The sequence below is a fragment of the Prunus avium genome, chromosome 5 (genome assembly GCF_965620075.1).
Source record: "Prunus avium chromosome 5, drPruAviu1.hap1.1, whole genome shotgun sequence".
Taxonomy (NCBI): domain Eukaryota; kingdom Viridiplantae; phylum Streptophyta; class Magnoliopsida; order Rosales; family Rosaceae; genus Prunus; species Prunus avium.
This window is the reverse complement of record NC_142288.1, coordinates 27,370,313-27,389,908: the sequence shown is the minus strand read 5'-3', so window position 1 is coordinate 27,389,908 and position 19,596 is coordinate 27,370,313. Positions and strand designations below refer to the sequence as shown.

Below are 19,596 nucleotides of genomic sequence, written 5' to 3'. Positions count from 1 at the left end.
GGAAAGATTGATACTTACCACAAGGGAAAGCTAGAAAATGTGATGAAACGTAAGAGGAGGGATGCTTTGCTTTTTTGCTAATATGGAGAGGAAACTCAGAGAAAGAGAAGAGTGGTGCGCTTGAGCTTAAGCTTCTGATCTTATAAATAGACCAGAGTCCTCAAGACATGCATGTCGCATGATGCATGTTGTTTTCACCTTAAGCCAGTTAGTTGATCAAGTATCGACAGCATGAACTACCAAACTTTTCCCGCTGAACAAAAACAATGCCTAATCTAAAAAAAGAACAAAGACAAAAAAGAATTTTGGTTTCTCTTTCAATAAAAAGAGAGAGAATTGATATATACAAACTATCAAATTTCATTATTTATTTCTATATATCAGCACGTATAAAACAAATGGAAATGAATATTCCAACGTGAAACCAAATGACATACAAAATTAACATCTCAGTAGCAACGAACAAAATATGACAATCATGTCAGTACATTGGAGGCTTGGGCCCCAAGTGCGACCTTAATGAAGACATCCTCCAAGGTGGTGTCAGCTAGACCCCATGCGAAAACTGTGAACCTGTGCTTTGCATTATCAACTGCCTCAAATACGTCTGCAATTCTGACCTCCTGTTTTGGCAACTCAAACTTCTGGGTCCCAGAAAGATAGTATATCTTGTTGGCATTTGGGGAGAGTCTTCGCACCAAGTTCTCCACCTCTTCCTCATGATTCGAAGATGTTGTCATTGTAAACACATAAGATCCTCCATATCTAGCTTTCAGCTGAGATACACAATTTTAGTAACAAGTGTTATGCAGAAAGTGTCGAGAAAAACCGATATGTCCTATACAGATGTTATGGCACTAAATTAAGATACCTCTTTTGGGTTTCCTATGCACTGCAAGCTACCATCCACAAAAACTCCTAACCGATCACAGAGAACCTCTGCCTCTTCCATGGAATGTGCTGAAGATACACAAACCAGCTTTATAAGTGAATAAAGAAGCAAAAGAGGTCATCATGCCGTTGCTTAACAGTTAACACTACTCCATACTGTACTGAGCTGCCAGAGATTTTATAATTGACAAAACAGTAAATAGAGGGGAGGACGGGGGAGTACTAGTTAAGATGATTGCCCGGTCTTGTTTTGCACGCTTCACAACATTCCATAAGTTGTTTCTTGAAGCTGGATCAAGTCCAGTACTCGGTTCATCCATGTAAACAACCTAGAAGGAATTTATAGAAGAAGGCAATAAGTAGAGTAGCATCTCAGATAACATTTCTGATTTTCCAGGAAAACTATCACAGATATAGCCAAAGTAGCTTTAACAGAGCACGAAGACATACTTTGGGATCCCCTATAAGTGAAATGGCAACGCTAAGCCTTCTCTTCATACCTCCACTATACTTTCCAGCTTGTTTGTCTGCAACCCCACCATAAAATAGATTGACACTTTTCAAAGATTCTTCCACTGCCTTCAGCAACAAAATTGGGATGTGAAACAACAGAAAAAACAAAAGAGTTATTCTCAAAATAATAATCTAGAGCACACACTTTAAAGTATAACTAGACTAGTTCGGTTTATTATTTGGCGGTCACTATTTCTATATAAAATATATATTGACTTACTTGTATTAATGCAGAACCTTTGAGGTTTTTAAGTCTTCCATAAAATAGTAAATGCTCCCTTCCAGTCAGGGTTTCCCATAGCAGGCTACAGAAATGTCCAAAAAAACGAGAAATTAATCAGATTGTAATTGAAGGAACACTTTGCCTTAAGGAAAAGTTCTAGCTTACTCATGCTGTGGACAAACACCCATGCTGGTATATATTTCATCCATCTGAGTCTGAATGTCCAGACCTTGAACATAAGCAGTGCCAGAGGTTGACTTTGTGAGACCAATCATCTGTGGAAAGATAAATACACATTAACTTTTAAAAGTTTTAAAGACCAAGGAAAACACAAGAGCAAAGGAAATTCCTTGACATGCAAGAATATTGGACAGCATCCAGAGGGGTGAAGCCAACCCAAAACTATTACTCTACAGCATAGCTCTACCAGAGAAGACTGGAGATGTCAATGCAGCGGAGACAGGACGACGTGACAACAGTTATGGCTAACGGAAGCCAAGAAAAAAACATGACTGAGTTGGATAATAGGAGTAAATAAAATTATATATCTCCATTAGGCATAAAAAAAAGTCCTTGATTTATTTGAGCAAATATTTGATTGCTTGAAAACTTTCTTATAATACTTTTCCAGTTTTTTCTCAATTTATTCTTTCAAATGACTAGATATGAAATCTTAAGGAATAATGATCTCACCAGCAAACGAAAAGAAAAATGTTAGAAATTTAGTGTAAATGTAATGCAAGTTAATTAAAGTTTGAAAGAGTATACTGACCATATTGATAAAAGAGGTCTTCCCAGCACCATTAGGGCCAAGCATACCAAAACACTCTCCCCGAGACAAAGCAAGAGACAGCCCTCTCACTGCAAATTTCTCAGGGTTTCCATCTCTTCCAGAATACACCTTTTTGAGGTTGTCACAGATGACTGCATGAGTTGTATCTGAATCCAGTAGCAACTTTTCAACCTTCTCCCTCTGGAAAGGAAGTGGAAGCATTATTCATGCATATTAACTTTAGGAAAAACTCATAAAGATATGAAAGACATGCATGAAAGCAAACATCAATGACACTTATTTTTTTGGAAAAACATCAGTGACACTTATAAACATCTAGGACATGGAACAAGGGTACCAAAACTTAAGACTAATCTTGAATCATATAGCCAAAAGTTGACATTTTGTCTTTCTACCTAAATGATCTGGAAACTGATAATCTCCACATACTAAACCAGCAAAGAAAATTGAGTATATAAGTTAAAGTGAAAGAAAAAGTTACCTCCTGACCAACATCAGGTTTCTCCATCTCAATAGAAACTTTAGATCCCTGCCTTCGCAAACTACGCAACCTAAAAGATGACCGTTTCTTCTTCCTAAATCTTTGGAAGCAAAAGAAAGTACCTTTCCCGGTTCCTGATGAGACAGCTTGATCTACATAATATGCAAAAAGAAGCACCAAAAACCACTCGACAACCATGATAATAAGGACCTCTCTCATCCCATTATTGCTATCACTTAAATCTCCCCACCGCATCCCATCAGTTCCCATATAATTGCCATTAAAGGCATATTGCGCAAACTCATATAACCCACGATATAGAGAGAACCCAGGATATAGCTCCAGAACAATGATCCAACCTCCTACAACAATGCAAAACAATCTTATAATGAGCTGAGTGTTTGAGAAGTATAAGTAGAAAGAGGAGGCAAAACTTAAACAAACACTAATCACTGACAGTTTAAGTACTAAGCAGTGGACGGTTTGGTCCACTAACAGCGCATTGGTTTATATTTGAAGGTTGCCACCTCCAGAATATCAACAGAATCAGACCACAAACTCAATAGAGCATATTGTTGTATCCCTCAAGTTTACTTAATACATATCGACACTATGCTCAGAGTCATAAATAATAGTCCTACGTCATATTAAAAACACTAGTGTTATTATTTTGAGATTCATCAAGCTTGCAGATTTTTCCAGTTATTTAGAAAGATTTTACTAATGTGCCTCTCTTCGCAGAAAGTATCTCTCCAGGAATGCCAATGAATTACATTAAACAGGTAAGACACCCACTGTAGCCTTCATCTTGGTGTGACAAAGGCTTCAGAGGTATTCACTGGTAAGGCAAGGTGGAATTGGAAACCATCTCCCTGGGCACCTCAAGATCTAAGCAAGCTAACATAATATTGAGAGGAGGGAGAACTACATAACAATTTGCATAAAATGAAGTTCTGAAATGCACTCCCTTGAAACAGAACCCTGTTAAATATTAGTTTAACACTGGAAATAGTTATTGTGGAAACAAACAAGAGCACAGCAACAGATACTGAATTTTCACAAATGTTTCCACTTACTTGGGAATGATGTATCTTGGACAAAGAATTGAAAAAGAAAGCCTCCCAAAAGCCCAGTTCCAAAGACAAATATGTAACCAATAACTGTTATAATGACAAAAATGTCAGTCAACTCATCTTGTTAGATAAAAGTTGAGAGTGGCCCACTACGTTTCATATAAATACAAACAAACAACATCAAACCTGTAGAAGTCTTCACGTCTGAAAACATAGCAGCAACTAGAAAAGCCAGCGATATTTGCAAGTTTATATAGATGAAGTAAAAAATAAATTGGATGCTGTATTCATTCATTGTGAAGAATTTTAACCCTGTAATGAAGTCAGCTTCGTTAAAGCAATTGAAGTGAAGCTAGACTAAGAAAGTTGTTAAGTAGTCATATCATTACCTATAAGTGAGCCAAATATAACAAAACATAGCATGTAGATTGAAGATACTGTAAGAAAATAAGTATAGGAAATCATCCAATATGGCCCATCACCAAGCCCATGCATTTTCATCATGATTCTCAGTTTTTGTTGTTTCTCATATACCAGTGACGTCAACACAACCTACATCAGAATTGGGCAAACAGAAACTATAAGTATACACTCACTCATAGATCAACATTCTATGAATAGCATAGAGGACGAAATTGGGAAAGGAGACACATTTACATCTGTATTTAGAACTGATATGGTGAAATATTATTTCCAATTGGTTAAGGTATAGCTAGTATAAAAATCATGTGTTTGTAAATAGATGAAGAGGTTCAGTTTCATTCTCAAAGTCATATGTTGCTAAAGTTGTGGAGGCACTTGTAGTATGCAGTGTTGATTTCATGACTCAAAAATGCAGATGATGGGGAGCCAACAAAGAGGATATCACCGTATAACCTCACAGAACTCTTAACCATACTTTGAAAATAAATTATGAGAAGAAAAGAAAATGTAGTTACTTATAATTGTAAATGCAAATGACGAGATGTTGAAATCAAAAGATGCAAAATCTAATCAAATCCATGGCACCAAACTGGATTGATAGACTTGAGCAAAGCTTCATATACTTACCGGGAACAGCTGTAAAATGACCCATGTAAAGAAGAGTGTACCAAGAAGAGAAGAAAAATCCAGCCTGAGTTTGCTTTCAGCTTTGGGCATTTCTTTGACAAACTCAAACAGCATATCTGTACCAGATCCTTGTAAAAACTCAAGGTAGGCATTGGATGCCTGTGAATACAAGTGTTAGCACTTATTATCGTATTGAATTTACTGCTTCTATTAAAATCGATAGCATAAAAGAAAACTCAACAAGAAAACAAGTTATAGATGCATACCAGATTCACTAAACGCGGAAGCCGCAGCAAAGCAATAGGACCACTGCCCGTGTCATTCTTAAAGGTTGAATTGTACCATATGCTTACATTAAAAGTATTCCCATTTGAGTTAGAGAAATCATAGGCTGCAAAAAAAAATCACTGTCAGTATTGGCCTACTAGTATACTTATTTCATCAAATCAAACAAGCAAGCCAGATATATGAAGTAGATAACCTGCAAGTATTTCATTAATCTTCCTCTCTGAATTCCCCTTCTTGTAACCTTTATACAGCTCACTGTTTACCTCAGAAGAACTGTTGCGCCACAAATGCAAACCCTGAACACATCTAACCTCTAGGTTCAAGACAAAATTAAGAAAAACGTTTTAGTAGGTGGCATGCAACAAAAATTGTGTATGTGCATAAGTAACATATACCTTGTTGCATCTGAATGGATGATATGTTAATGGGAACAGAAAATGTGGAGTTTTGTGAGCATTGACTCTGCACATTATATATTGGAAGATCTGAATAGAAAGCAGGATCAAGGAAATTGGAGTATCCAGGCATTGATTCTGAACCCTGAAACATTTCATAAAAAATGACTTTAGAAGCAAAGCTAAAACAGTTAGCAAGAAACTAAGGAAGCCATAATACTTGAATGAAAGAAAGAAAAAACTGATTCACAACAAAAGGAAAAAGTAGGAAAGGAATGTAGAGAGGAGACAACTTACTGAAACACTACTGGCTAAATTATCCAGGGTATCAGAAGAATTCAGAGTAAAAGAACTTCTGAACATATTCCCAGCCAAAACTATCAGAATGTACAGTAAACAGTTAGCATTAATATACTAAACTGAAAACAAAGTGAATACAATTACATCAAAGAATGATGTACATAACTCATCAGGTGAAGCAGTAACATTCAAAATTGACATACTAAAACACACATGCTAGAGAGAGAGGGTGATACCTTCTCCTAGACTTTGATTTTTCCCAGTGAACAGCAAAGTTACAGGACAGGATCCTGTCCTCTTACATGACTCATTTGGCAAGTCTGTAAATGGAACAACACTGGATATCACTGCACGATGGTTCGGAGCCGGCACTTGTAGCAATGGAGGCCATTGGGGAGGATCAGGAATGGGACAACTGTCTCCTTGATCTAGAGTTGAGTATTTAAGGGCGCAAACTTTCTCACACTTGCCATCTCCATCTGTATCAATACAGATGCAACCACACCTGTTTTCAGGCTTATCGAGTTCATGGTTGACCAAAATTTGGACGAGAACTAGCAATAAACACAGGAGAATTGGAAAGGAAACTAGCCGAATATTCTGTTTGATATTTCGTTTCTGCATAAGAGAACGTATATGTGCTATTATCATCAGATTTTATACAAAACATTATTTGCAAACTCACAAAATCACAATCACCCAACAACCCATCACTCATATACAAGAAAGACAACTTTACCCGAACCAAAAATAAATCATATGGCACAAATTAACCCATAATTTTACTAACTAAAATGAACCCAGAAGGTAAAACTGTGAGATAAAGTTGAAGGAAAAAGTAACCGCTTGATCAACAAGCAATCAAGAATCTCACGGATAAGTGCCAAAAAAGAGAGAATGAATATGAAAAAGAAAATAAACATAAGGAGAAAAGCAAAGAATACTCTTCATTCGATTTTTCTTCTTCTTTGTTTTCTGCATTCAATCTCAGTTTTCAGAAACCAAACTAAAACTACCCACAAACAATAAGAGAGAGAGAGAGAAGGACCTGGAAAGTTAAGTTCTTTCTGAGCAAAGCATCTGCCTGAGTCCAGAAGCTAGCAGGGCCATGAGACGTATCCGCCATTGAATTGCCCAACTCCAAAGCCTTAAGCAAGAAATGCGGCCGTTAATCTGAACTTCCCAAAAAAAAATCAAATTTCCCACTAGAGTAAAAGTTTTCTCAGTCGTGCCACTTTTTCTGTGTGTGAAAAATTGATGGTGTTTGCTAATTTGCTCTGCACATGGCCATGGAAAGGAAGCGGCTTTGTTATTATAAATAGTCAAAACCAAATAAATCAATTGTGCCCTTCCCCGAAACTACCATCGTACCCTTTACCGCGTTTTTTGTTCTCTTCTATTTTCTATCAATTTTTTAAAAATTGTTTTTATAAAAAACTTTTCTTCGCTACAAATATATTTATATTTTTTATTTGGAAGGACAATGATCAAAGTTTTTGTCATGGCTGTGAAATGATAAAATAAAATCAATATGGAAGTTTATGGCTCAAATGCAACACTTGGAGGCAGAAAAGTATTTATCTTGGAACTTTGGTGGGTCAACATATATTTTGGGCTTTTTATAATCACTTATGATTATTCTAATTAATATATTCCCTAACCCATGTATCTTGCAACAAGGAAAAGTTGTGATTGCAACATCAATGGACAAGTTTCCAGGATATTAAGATTTGGTCAAACAATTGATATATAAAAACTACACTCTTAGTTTTAGTGAAAATTGGTGTAGCTTCTTCTTGGTTATAATCTATATTATATATGGTTAGTATGTGTATTGCATCACCAAAACTGATTATGCTTTGAATCACAATCAATTACTAGTTTTTAAACAACTTGCTTCATGGAATCAACAACATGCTATTAAATCCTTGTTGAAACCTTCAAAGACAAATCAATGAGGTAAAGATATTTGTATATTTGAAAGTGACACATTTTGAAAGATTCACCTTAACACGAAGAGGAATACTTACGTATCTCATGTTTTATCATTCTTTGTAGTTAATTTTCTCATTAAGTGATCAGTTTTCAGTTATGTCGGAAATCGACCATCAAATGGTAAATTCATAAATTCAATGGAAACCAAGGTCAAAATGGTAATTCAGAAACGCTTACGCACAAAACAATCAAGACCAACGGCTTTGTGAAGTGAGTTTTCGACTCGTGTTTTAAATTTGAGCCGTAAATAGACGTTTGCTATTTTTTGATAAGAACTCAGTGATATATAAACAAAATCCCGCGCAGTTCTCTCACTTTCGCACCATAAAATGAAATAAAATCAAATTCAAAGAAATAAAAAGTAACCAAAAAAAAATCATGCAATTAGTGAGCGGATTTCCATTGCTGATCCAGCAATTCACGGCGTTGTTCAAGAAGAACCTGTTGCTCGCATGGCGGAACAAGTGGGGGACCTGCGTGCAGCTCTTCTCTTCCTTCTTCTTCATCTTCCTCATCTTCTGCATCCAGAAGGCCCTCGAGGTTCGCTCCGCCTCCTCCACCGACTACAAGAGCATCGAAGACCCTGCGGCTCTCGTTTCGCCGCCGATCCCTCCCTGCGAGGAAAAGTTCTTCATCAAACAACCCTGCTACGACTTCGTATGGAGCGGCGATGGGAGCTCTAAGATTCGGAACATCGTCACCGCTATCATGGCCAATAACCCCGGCAGGCCCATTCCGGCGACCAAGGTACGATTTTTTGTTGCATTTTGTTTGGTTACCGAGAAAATGTGGAGGGAAAAATGGATTTTTTTTGCTCTGCTTCGTTTTGCTTGTGGAAAGATCAAATTTTTCGTATTTTGGAAAGCAAAATGCAGTGTGAGAAGTCGCAATCTCAAAGATGGGGACTTTTTTCTATTTTCGCAGGTGAAATCGTTTGGAACAAGTGCCGATGTTGATGAATGGCTATCTAATAATCCAATGACTTGCCCAGGAGCTTTGCATTTTTTGGAGAGAGAGGCCACTGTAATTAGCTATGGCATACAGACTAATTCTACTGCTGTTGCAAAACGAAAGCAATATGAGGAGCGTACCTTCAAGTTTCAAATTCCGCTTCAGATTGCTGCCGAGCGTGAGATTGTTAGGTCTCTGATTGGAGGTATTGGGTTTTTCTTTCTCATTTCTGATAATTTTGTATTTCTCAAAGTCCTGTGTTCTTTGCAGAAACTTTTAGTTTCATGATAAGCACCTTGACCTTATTTAGCACTCATAAATTGTAAATTGACTTGTTTCAGTTCCAAATTTTAGCTGGGATGTTTCATTCAAGGAATTTGCACACCCTGCGCGAGAGTTGTACTCTGCAATTAAACAAGTTGGACCAACCTTTTTCCTAGCAACTGCCATGTTTGGTTTTGTGTTTCAAATGTCTTCTTTGATCGTCGAGAAAGAACTCAAGCTTCGAGAGGTAATGTAATGACTTTAAGTTAATGTATGATTCTTGCCAGTTAAATTGGTGAAATTATGGAATAGCATTGCTGTCCCATTTTCTGAATCAATTAGTTATTTGGTGTTTTACTTGTTTCGCCCAACAGGCAATGACAATGATGGGTCTTTATGATACTGCATACTGGCTCTCTTGGCTCACATGGGAGGGAATTATGACACTTCTCTCATCACTTTTCATAGTTCTCTTTGGGATGATGTTTATGTTTGATTTTTTCCTGCATAACAATATTCTGGTCTTATACCTGGTCTTCTTTCTTTTCCAACTAAATATGGTAAGACTATTTCTTGCAATTACTGGTTTCAAATTATGCTTATTTTCTCCAATTTCTTTTCTTAAGCAAATCTCTCTGTTTAATAGCCTCTAATGCATCCTCTCTAACATTTGGTGCCAGGTTGGTTTTGCCTTCATGTTGTCAGCCTTCGTAAGCAAGGCATCTTCATCCACAACTGTGGGTTTCACCATATTTATTCTTGGCTTTCTATCCCAGGCAAGTTTCCTCAGTTCATAATTTATTGATTAGGGGTTATTGGTTCAATGGTAAATATCAGAATCCATTTTGTCACTGCAGCTTGTTACAACAGCAGGATTTCCATATGGGAGTGGCTTCTCTAAAACCTCTCGATTCATCTGGTCATTATTCCCACCTAATCTTCTTGCCAAAGCTCTGAAGATACTTGCTGATGCAACAACCACTCCTCAAGATCCTGGGATTAGCTTGAGTGGAATAACAGAGTGTGGACCATATGATTTCGATTGTGTTATAACTCTTGTATGTGAACACATTGGTCCTCAATCTCAAAACTTAACAGTAGTTCATAAATGCTTCTGATTTCGCATACCTGCCATTTATTATTAATACATTCATCCAAACTTTGACAGAGTGACATTTATAAATGGCTAATGGCGACGTTCGTCATCTGGTTTGTTTTGGCTATCTACTTAGATAATATTGTCCCAAATGCATCTGGTGTCAAAAAACCAGTGTATTATTTTTTAACACCTGGGTACTGGATAGGGATAGGTGGAAACAAAGTGAAAGGTAAATAAGTCTGACATTCAGTTTGTGCTTGAGTTTCCCTTGTTGGATGGTAGACTTGATGCTTTTATCCTCTCTTTTTATAGAGGGTGACAATTATAGTTCAGCGCCACCACTGGATGGTAGCACTCCGGATGATGTAGATGTCCTTGAAGAGGAGAACGTTGTAAAACAACAAGCTAGGGATGGCGCTGTTCTTCCAAACATTGCAGTTCAGATACGTGGCCTTGTGAGGACATATCCTGGGACCAGAAAAGGTGGTTGTTGCTGCTGTGGCAAGAAAACTGCACCTTACCATGCTGTCAAGGTAAAGAACCTTTTCCAACTTTTAGTTTCCAGAGGAAGTTAAGAGATTAAAATGGCTTACCTCTCTTTTTATGTAGCACCTATTGTTTGCAGTTCATGTGGAGGAATCTTGTGAAATTATTTAATTATTTTGTTCACTTAATGCATCTTCCGTCAATTTTTACCTATTTATCTCTTGTGAATTCTATTTGTGAGATGTTCTGGTGAAGATGTTAGTCTCATTTGGGTTGATTGTTAGACTATGAGATCCTCTGGAAGAACCTCATAAATGATTGCCATCCATCACTTAGTAGCTGCTTTAGAGGAATGTCCCTCTGATTATGGATATTATCATGACTAATGATCAAGTTATTTTACCCTGTTTCTTAATTTTTCATCTGTTGTCATTATAATGCTTGAGACAAAAATGTATAACACAGAAACAGAATATACGTTTCTTGCTTTTTTTAATAAAATAATATGGTAACAAAATATTTATTTTGAATAACTTCCAGGGTTTATGGGTGAACTTTGCCAAGGATCAGTTATTTTGTCTACTTGGACCCAATGGAGCTGGGAAAACCACGACAATCAGTTGTTTAACAGGCCTCGCTCCTGTGACTGGAGGAGATGGTAATAGTTTCATTATTTTTTAGTCCATCGATAAAAAAAATTATGGAATGAAGTCAATAGGGGATATGATAAAATTGTAAATTTCCTTGTTAACAGCATTGATTTATGGTCATTCTGCCCGAAGTTCTGTTGGTATGGCAAATATTCGAAAAATTATAGGAGTTTGTCCGCAGGTGACCTGCTCTGCCCACCCCACTCTCTACACACACACACACACACACACAAACACCTGTTTGTGCATGTAGTAAACCTGAATTTTTCAAGATTTTACAAGTTACATAGTTTTCACTATGTTGCAACAGCTTATTTAAAATATTAGACTTGACTTGTTTGCATATTGTCTCTATTCATAGTTTGATATTCTTTGGAGTGCTTTGACTGGGCAAGAGCACCTCCACCTGTTCGCTACTATTAAAGGCCTACCTCAATCTTCAATAGAATCAGTATGTGCTGCACTAACTTTAATAGGGTATTTCACATGCTTTCTTGCTTTAAAATGTTTGAATGGGTGTCACAATCATTCAATTGTGTTAAGCTCGAGCAAGAAGAGTGTTTAGTCTGTATGTTGAATGCTCCTGCTGGAATTTAGGTGGCTAAGAAGTCATTGGCAGAGGTGAGACTCAATGAGGCAGCCAGGATGAGAGCTGGTAGTTACAGCGGAGGAATGAAACGTCGCCTGAGTGTCGCAATAGCCCTTATTGGTGATCCAAAGTTAGTTATCTTAGATGAACCGGTATGGAAATTACAACTTGTTCCCTTATAAGTTCATCTACTTGCCCTGCGTATGTAATTTAGTTTATGATCTGCAGACAACTGGTATGGACCCAATAACAAGAAGGCATGTATGGGACATCATAGAGGATGCAAAAAAAGGGCGTGCAATTGTCCTAACCACTCACTCAATGGAAGAAGCTGACATTTTAAGTGACCGAATAGGAATCATGGCAAAGGGTAAGCTCCGTTGCATTGGAACTTCAATCCGGCTGAAGTCACGGTTTGGGAGTGGTTTTATTGCTAATGTGAGCTTCAGTGGAAGCACCAATTCAGTGAACACACCTCACCATGAGGCCGTGAAGCTGTTCTTTGAACATGTATGTTAATTCTTGAGACTGTTATGTATGTTAAGTTTGGAAATTATTTAAACTTTTTTTATGCACACAAAAGGTCTAACTTGGGAAAAGTTCTACAGCATTTGGGTGTTTTACCTAAAGAAGAGAACAGCGCATTTCTGACTTTTGTCATTCCTCATGATAAAGAGGGGCTATTGACGGTAATGATTTCCCTTTCTACTTTGTTTTATATCCTTTAAATCTGCTTATACTTTTCCAGTATTTACAATTGTTCCTATACTGAAATCCGGTAGGACTTAGGAGAAGGATAGCATAATGTCAGCTATGAAGACCAATAAAAAGAAGTCTCACTCACCAAGTTTCTGTTATTTTCTACCGTTCTTATTCCTTACGATTTTACGAACTTGTACAGAGATTTTTTGCGGAGCTTCAAGACAGACAACATGAATTTAATATAGCAGACATCCAACTTGGTCTCACAACTCTTGAAGAAGTTTTCTTGAATATTGCAAGGCAGGCAGAGCTAGAAGCTGCCATAACTGAGGGGAGGCTGGTAACTCTCACTTTAACATCTGGAGCCTCATTTGATGTAAGCATAAACATTTCTCTCTTTATAGTTTATACTACTGTACAGAAATTGACAATAAATATAAAAATCATGAGCAGGTTATGTTTTCTTGTCTTGCTCTTCTCATACTGTATTACAATGATTCTGCAGATACCAGTGGGAACAAAGTATACGGTGATTCCAGGAACAGTATCTCCACAATATCCAAGAGGGTTTATGGTAGAAGTTTATTGGGATCAAGATGAGTCCGGTAAACTCTGCATTTCTGGCCACGCACCTGAAACTCCAGTACCTCCAACTGGTGGACCGACCAACCTACATTTTCCAGACCCGAATTGCCAAAAGGCTTCTTAGGCTGGTCACTACCAGTTTAGATGGAGTTGTGATTTTGGTTACAGTTGACAGTAGTACATATTTTTTTTGGTAAATTTGATGAGCACAGCCATTTTAAGTGTTAGCTTTGATTTAGATTATTAACCCCATTTTTTCAACAGCTAAGCTTAAGGTTTTTAGAGCCAATGATTTGTATAACATGTACCTGAACTCTGGTTGCATGAGGGTTTATGACTTAATTTCCTCTTGATTTAAAAACAGTTAAATTCTGCCATAGTTATGCTGTGGAAGAAATGCAGAGGCACAACAATTGAGCATACCAAATCACTTGCACTAATTTCAAATGGCTCAAGTTCGGCGTATAAAGCATAACAAACATGAAGGTGCGCATAAACTGATAATCCCTATACAACAGGCTACAAATGGCCAGAAATCGTATCATAGGACTGAAAACCAACCGTCTGAATAGTCTTAATGCAAGATAGTAAGTAACATGAAACCTATGATGTACATTCACTCATAAACATCACAAACGCAGGCAAATCACAAGAGGCTCTTGGCCAAAAACAACCTTCTAACTATAGATGACGTTACAGTTTAACAACACTTTGAATCACAAATGCATAAATCAAAAACTGACACGAATGCCTCCCACTTTATATTGAAAATCACCTTATCAATCACCTTCTCCACTCTGCTTGGGTGGCCTTTCCTGCAAAATCAAACAATAGCCAAGGTGATTGTTAATAGATAAACCACTGTGCACGTTGAGAAAATAAATAGGAATTGCATTGTTGAGGTTACATGATGAGATGGTATGCTCTAGACTGTAGTTGAGAATTAAAAAAGAATAGTAAAGCAATCAACTTTCAGCTTAACTTCCTTCGGCACGAACAGGAAAACAATTTATATGTACCGACAGGTCTGGAAGATTATAAACTTCCAGATCAATGCAGCATTGAAAAGAATTTCAAGAAATTCTCTCCATCTGTGAATCTCTCTCATAACCAAATATGCAATATATTTCCATAAGTCCAGGGGGAAACAAGAATCAGTCTATTAAGGACGCAAAATCATACCATTTCCTTCTCTTGAAGTTGGCTGAGTTCTCTCACTTTTATTTCCTCCTTTGCCAACTGTTTGAACCAGTCTTTGTGTCCTTGGAGACTGTGAGCTGATTTTGCTATTAGTTGATGATGGGAGAGAATGACGACGAGTGGAGTTATTTTTCTCAGTCCCATCTTGTCCAAACCTAGGGGAGCCTTGGGCTCTCAGCTTTGCCTTTGCAGATTCAGTTGCTGCCATATAACTTGGTACCGTTGGACTGCTTTGCAACCCATTCTCTGAACGTTCTTGTTTGGCTGGAGTAGAAGATTTCCTGCTGGATTTCTGGTTGTCATTGGTTGTCAAATCTTCTTTTTGGCTTAAAACCCCATTTGCAGATGAGATATTTTCATCATTTCCATTGCTCTCTGTTAATATCTTCAACTCAACTGCAGCTTCAGCACTAGGTGCATTTATATCTTTACCAGTGCTCTCTGTCAGAGGCTTCAAATCTTCTACATCTTGATCACCAGATGATAGATTAAATAACTCTTTTGTTGCTGATGGTTCAGGAATTGTTTCTGTATCAGGTTGATTGGACAGAATCCAAGTTGGCTCCTTCTTCAATTTCTCACCAGAGTTATTAGTGTACCCTTCCAAAACATCAGGACCTGAAGTGCTTGATGCCTTTTCCAGACTCTGTTTGAGACTCTCAGCTTCACCTTCTGTCTGCACAGAGTTCTCTACTATGGGACTATGAACCTTCCTCAAATTACGTTTAACCTTTTCAAGCTCAACTTGTGGATTTTCCTGCACCGGATCTGTTGTATGAGTAGAAACTTTTCTCAGGTTACGTTTGGGTTTCTCAAATTCAGAGGTGGCCTGCACTGATACACTTTCAACATTTGCTGAAGGAACCCTCCGGTTGCTTCGCTTTACCCTGCCTGTTTGAGCCTCCGGGTGCTTTCTCTGAGATTTTGAATCTGGAACTTTTCTTGGTTGGGGAACTGGTTTCCAAAAATGGGTTGCTGACCAACGCTCTAACCAGTTTGAGACTGAATTTGGATCTCCAGGTTCATACTGCAAGCTCAGAGGCATCACAGGAGGTGACAAGGCAAGAAGCTGAAAAGAAAAAACCAACCTGTTACAACAAGCCCATTGAAATCATACAGATCCGACACATTCTGATATGAAAAAATTTGATTCAAATCTGGACATGTTCTTTGAATAGTAATTATTAGTCAAATTACCATCTCCAGTATTGAATTTACCTTAAAAATGAAAACATTTGCTGACAGCTTTGCCATTTGAGTCGATGTATTAACTCCAACCGGGCCCACTAGCTTGCCCTCCTGATGGACAATGTATAAGAGGGATATGATTAAAAGGTAGCAGGAAATCTAAAAATACATATAGCCTAATGATATTATCAATAATGTATTCACTGAATGAACCTAGATATTTTAGTATATTATCCAATAATGCAGCTCCCTGTATTTGGGGATGGAGCAAAAGAGACTATGACATTCCTTGTTCAAAGATGAGAGTAATAATTAGTAATTGATAAAAGACCAAGTACTTACATTTACCAGAGGCAGAATGCATCTTTTTTGCACTTCAAGCCCAGTATCAGACTGCCTCACACGTCTTCCACGAATGAGTGCCTGAAACTTAACAATGCCCACCATACTGCACAGAGTAGCAACAGCTTGTCTCCTAACCAAGTGCCCACGGATAAGTGCCTGTAACCTTATTATGCCTTTGAGGGCCCAAAATGCCCGGCGTGCCTTCACATAATATACCAGCATCAGTGTTTTTATACAATAAGCATTAACAAAACAAACAAATTTAATCAAATCGAAAAGTACTACTTCAGCAAGAGACTTACTAGATAACCCCTAAAGGCAGCCTGTGCCTTTGTTGCAGCTTGCTCTTGCCTGATTCTTTCAGGGTCATACACTGCATCTGGAGGTGTGGATCCTTGTATTTCTGTACTTTGACTTCCTGGCCCTCCATCACCCGATACATTTGGAGCTTCTTTGTTCTCCAATTCTAATCCTATGTTGTCCTCTAGGGTGTTGGTGTTTTGATGAATAGCCACAGGTGGATCTGAAGAAAATTCAGCTCCGGCTGCCCTGGAAGCAATTACTACTTCTTTCTCATTTGATAATTTCTATACACAATGATCATAGGCATAAAGATAGAATTTGTGTAAGTTTTTAACATTTAGTACAGAAAGAGAAAGCAATTAAACTTCTGAAATTGAACGCGAAGGATAACTCTACGAAATGAAAAGTAAAGTGAAGTCCTCTTAACGTCAATATTAAAGGAAATGTTTGGGAATAAGGTGTCCTTCATTTGGTTTAATAGGATGTATTCCTAAGTCAGCTCAGTAACAATAGTGTTACCTCTCTTCCTTTAGGGATATTAGCTTTTGACGATTTCTTTCCAAAGAGCACAGTTTTGATCCATTTTGCCGGTGATTTGCCCATTGCAGGAAGGCCAATAGCCACAAAATGCTGAAGAAGCCCACTTACTGCATCATTACATATGATCACATGTTAAATATACATAAATTGTAAACCTTAAATTAATACCATGCAATCCAAGGAAAAAAAAAGGAAAGAAAATAAATACAAAGCAATGCAATTCTGCAAATTTCCAGAATTAAACATGTTTTTAATATCTGTCTATGGATGCCTATGGTAACAACAACTCACTGTTACATCACTTATGAGATAATGAAATCAAACATGATTTTTTTTCTTCTTTTTAAAAGAGCTTTTCATTTTAGCTCAATTTGATTCAGTGGGAATTGATGACATATCCATAAGAACTAAATGGATCAAATTACAGAGAGAGAGAGAGATAGAGAGAGGGAGACAACCTTAAAACAATTTACTTTTGATCCTAACCGACATGCCTAAGTTCCAAAATCAAAACCATCAAACTCTTGAAAAACAAGTTCCATGCGTGGGAACATAATACGCATTTGATCCATTGAGCATTACAATTAACGTATCAAACGTTATAGTCAACTCCATTAATAGTATGAAATGCAATCAGCTTAAGAGTCAATTAAGATGTCAAGAAAGGTAAATCTCCATTAAAAATATTAAACAAGACAATAACTTCAAAGCAATTACAATTACCCTTCCAAAATCTAGTAACATATCCAGAAAGAAACCAAGCAATCACAGCATATTCAGTTAAATTCAGGGAGCCAAGCCAAGCCAAGAGCAAATCTAACTAGAAACTCCAGAACCCACAAGATCTTAGAACTCAATAAGTTGGTAAACATAACAGGTTGAGCTCAACCAGATCTGAAACATACCTCACAAATGTGGACCTTCTAAACCCCAAATCTACCATTCCTGGAAAACATGAACCTAGAACCATCAGACCAAAATAACAGTACCCAGAAGCGAAAAAAAAAAAAATTTGAGCTTTTTGAAACAACTTGCAAAAAGATTAAAGATTTACACAGAAATAGATAGTACAAGGAAGGAAATGTACCATGAGTGAGTGAGACTGTGCAAAAACCCAGAAACAATGATCTAATATAAAAATAAAAGCTCCAACCTTTGCTTTTACTCTCTGCACTCTGGACTGATGAGCCATAGAAAAATTCTTGAATTTGAAAAATTGGGAGACTAAAGGAACTAGATTTGGTGCAGAGAGGTGCAGACTAACAAATCTGAGGAGCCACTCATGACTGGGCAGCTGAATTTTTATGTGTTGACTGATGACTGGGGTTTCTAAGTGAACGGCTATGGAAGGGAAGCTTACGGTGGACGCGAGTGTAGACGATTGTTGGCTCGGCATAAAGGAGGATGTGTTGGCAGTCCCGAGTGCAGTTAGCCAGTTACTTCGGAACCAAGGGTGCAGCGTCTTTATTTATTCCGAAGCATGAGAGGCAAATACGGTTATGCCCTCCCAACTGAAAATTGAATCCGAGGCGCGAATTCGCGCGTGGAGGGATCATAGCCGTAGGATTGGTAAGAGGCAAAGAGGTAAAGGAGGGAAGAGTGTGATGACTTGGGTCGTTAATGGGGACTCTAGGAAAAAACCAGACCAAGACTGCCCGTTTGATTGTGGTCACCAACACCAACAAATGAAAAAACAAACAAGGAAAAATCTCTCTGTTTATTTCATACAAGTTTGTTGGTAACTAATATAGAGAATCATTAGCATGAAGAAATCTAATTTTGACATAATCTTTACTTGACTAAGTTGTAATGTTAATTAATTTACAATAATCCTATTCATATTTACAGGTTGTTGTTGGGATTTTTTTTTTTTTTTTATTTTGGTTTATGGTTGTACCAATCCCATGTGACAAAATATATTTTTTCAGTATATGTCATCTAACAGCACAACAATCACAATCAATGCTATGTCTATTGCAAGTATGCCAAAACCATGCCGAACCAAATCACCACCCATATATATATATATATATATATATATATATATATATATTAGGACTTTAGAGTTCACCGACAATAACCAAAGTCATCTTAACTAGTGCTTTAATTTTCGATAGTGATGCAAGGAAGCTTGGTAGTGGAAAGGGTTCTTTTAGGGATTATAAAAATTGCTCCGGTGGCGGTTGTGGTTGGGGTGATGGTGGTGGTTTTAGGTGGAGATAATAATGGTGGTAGTGTTGGGAGAGCGGTCAATTTCAGTGGTGGTGGTAGAGCAAGTGTTGGATGGGGATTTGGCGGTGGCTAAAGGTTTGGAGGCAATGGCAACAAATGACTAGGAAAGACATGCATGAAGCTACGTGAGTCATTCTATAGTGAGGCCTTAGTAAGTGAGGCCCTAACGGTTAATTATTGGATCAAATTAGTTAGCTGTTTGAATAAATTGGTTAGCTTGATTCAACAGTTAAGAGATTTGACCTTACCTAAAGGTCATATATAAGGCCCTCTCTATAAAAATTTTGGAGTTGGATCATATCGTTGGATTAAATTGATTAGCATAATCCAACAGTTGAGAGATAAAACCACACCTAAAAACCATATCTAAGGCCCTCACTATAGAATAAGTCCTTCCAAAATCAACACATGAAAGATTACATGTTTCGTGTTGGCCCAATGGGCCATGGAAGTGGGTGCA

At 37.6% G+C, this 19,596-nt stretch overlaps 3 protein-coding genes across 5 annotated transcripts; 1 reads left to right on the top strand and 2 right to left on the bottom strand.

Annotated features, from left to right (window-relative positions):
• Nucleotides 1-295: 295 nt before the first annotated feature.
• Nucleotides 296-7,310, bottom strand: LOC110752042 (ABC transporter A family member 8-like). Its single transcript, XM_021952625.2, has 18 exons — nucleotides 7,056-7,310; nucleotides 6,244-6,625; nucleotides 6,005-6,084; nucleotides 5,708-5,852; nucleotides 5,506-5,625; nucleotides 5,291-5,415; nucleotides 5,025-5,183; nucleotides 4,364-4,526; nucleotides 4,161-4,286; nucleotides 3,978-4,061; nucleotides 2,902-3,263; nucleotides 2,400-2,600; nucleotides 1,793-1,902; nucleotides 1,625-1,709; nucleotides 1,342-1,470; nucleotides 1,115-1,220; nucleotides 872-960; nucleotides 296-776 (listed from the first exon to the last, which is right to left on the bottom strand). Exons 1-18 carry the CDS (start codon nucleotides 7,131-7,133, stop codon nucleotides 477-479), a joined length of 2,844 nt encoding a protein of 947 aa, XP_021808317.1. The 5' UTR covers nucleotides 7,134-7,310; the 3' UTR covers nucleotides 296-476.
• Nucleotides 7,311-8,306: 996 nt separating this feature from the next.
• On the top strand, nucleotides 8,307-13,763 carry ABCA2 (ATP-binding cassette A2). Its single transcript, XM_021952626.2, has 16 exons — nucleotides 8,307-8,749; nucleotides 8,927-9,158; nucleotides 9,295-9,464; nucleotides 9,592-9,777; nucleotides 9,898-9,993; nucleotides 10,075-10,275; nucleotides 10,386-10,545; nucleotides 10,629-10,849; nucleotides 11,343-11,460; nucleotides 11,557-11,633; nucleotides 11,814-11,903; nucleotides 12,050-12,193; nucleotides 12,270-12,551; nucleotides 12,650-12,730; nucleotides 12,943-13,119; nucleotides 13,249-13,763. Exons 1-16 carry the CDS (start codon nucleotides 8,381-8,383, stop codon nucleotides 13,450-13,452), a joined length of 2,808 nt encoding a protein of 935 aa, XP_021808318.1. The 5' UTR covers nucleotides 8,307-8,380; the 3' UTR covers nucleotides 13,453-13,763.
• Nucleotides 13,764-13,815: 52 nt separating this feature from the next.
• IQD31 (IQ-domain 31) lies at nucleotides 13,816-18,318 on the bottom strand. 3 transcript variants are annotated; one of them, XM_088253175.1, is made up of 8 exons: nucleotides 17,992-18,318; nucleotides 17,810-17,864; nucleotides 16,884-17,011; nucleotides 16,364-16,648; nucleotides 16,059-16,262; nucleotides 15,747-15,827; nucleotides 14,511-15,597; nucleotides 13,816-14,143 (listed from the first exon to the last, which is right to left on the bottom strand). In XM_088253175.1, the coding sequence occupies exons 3-8, from the start codon at nucleotides 16,965-16,967 to the stop codon at nucleotides 14,112-14,114; spliced, it is 1,773 nt and encodes a 590-aa protein (XP_088109301.1). In that variant the 5' UTR covers nucleotides 16,968-17,011; nucleotides 17,810-17,864; nucleotides 17,992-18,318; the 3' UTR covers nucleotides 13,816-14,111. The 3 variants fall into 3 exon arrangements, with proteins under 3 accessions (XP_088109301.1, XP_021808321.1, XP_021808320.1); XM_021952629.2 differs by having other exon boundaries at nucleotides 17,810-17,849; nucleotides 18,058-18,318; XM_021952628.2 differs by having other exon boundaries at nucleotides 17,810-17,849; nucleotides 17,992-18,317.
• Between the last annotated feature and the right edge of the window lie 1,278 nt (nucleotides 18,319-19,596).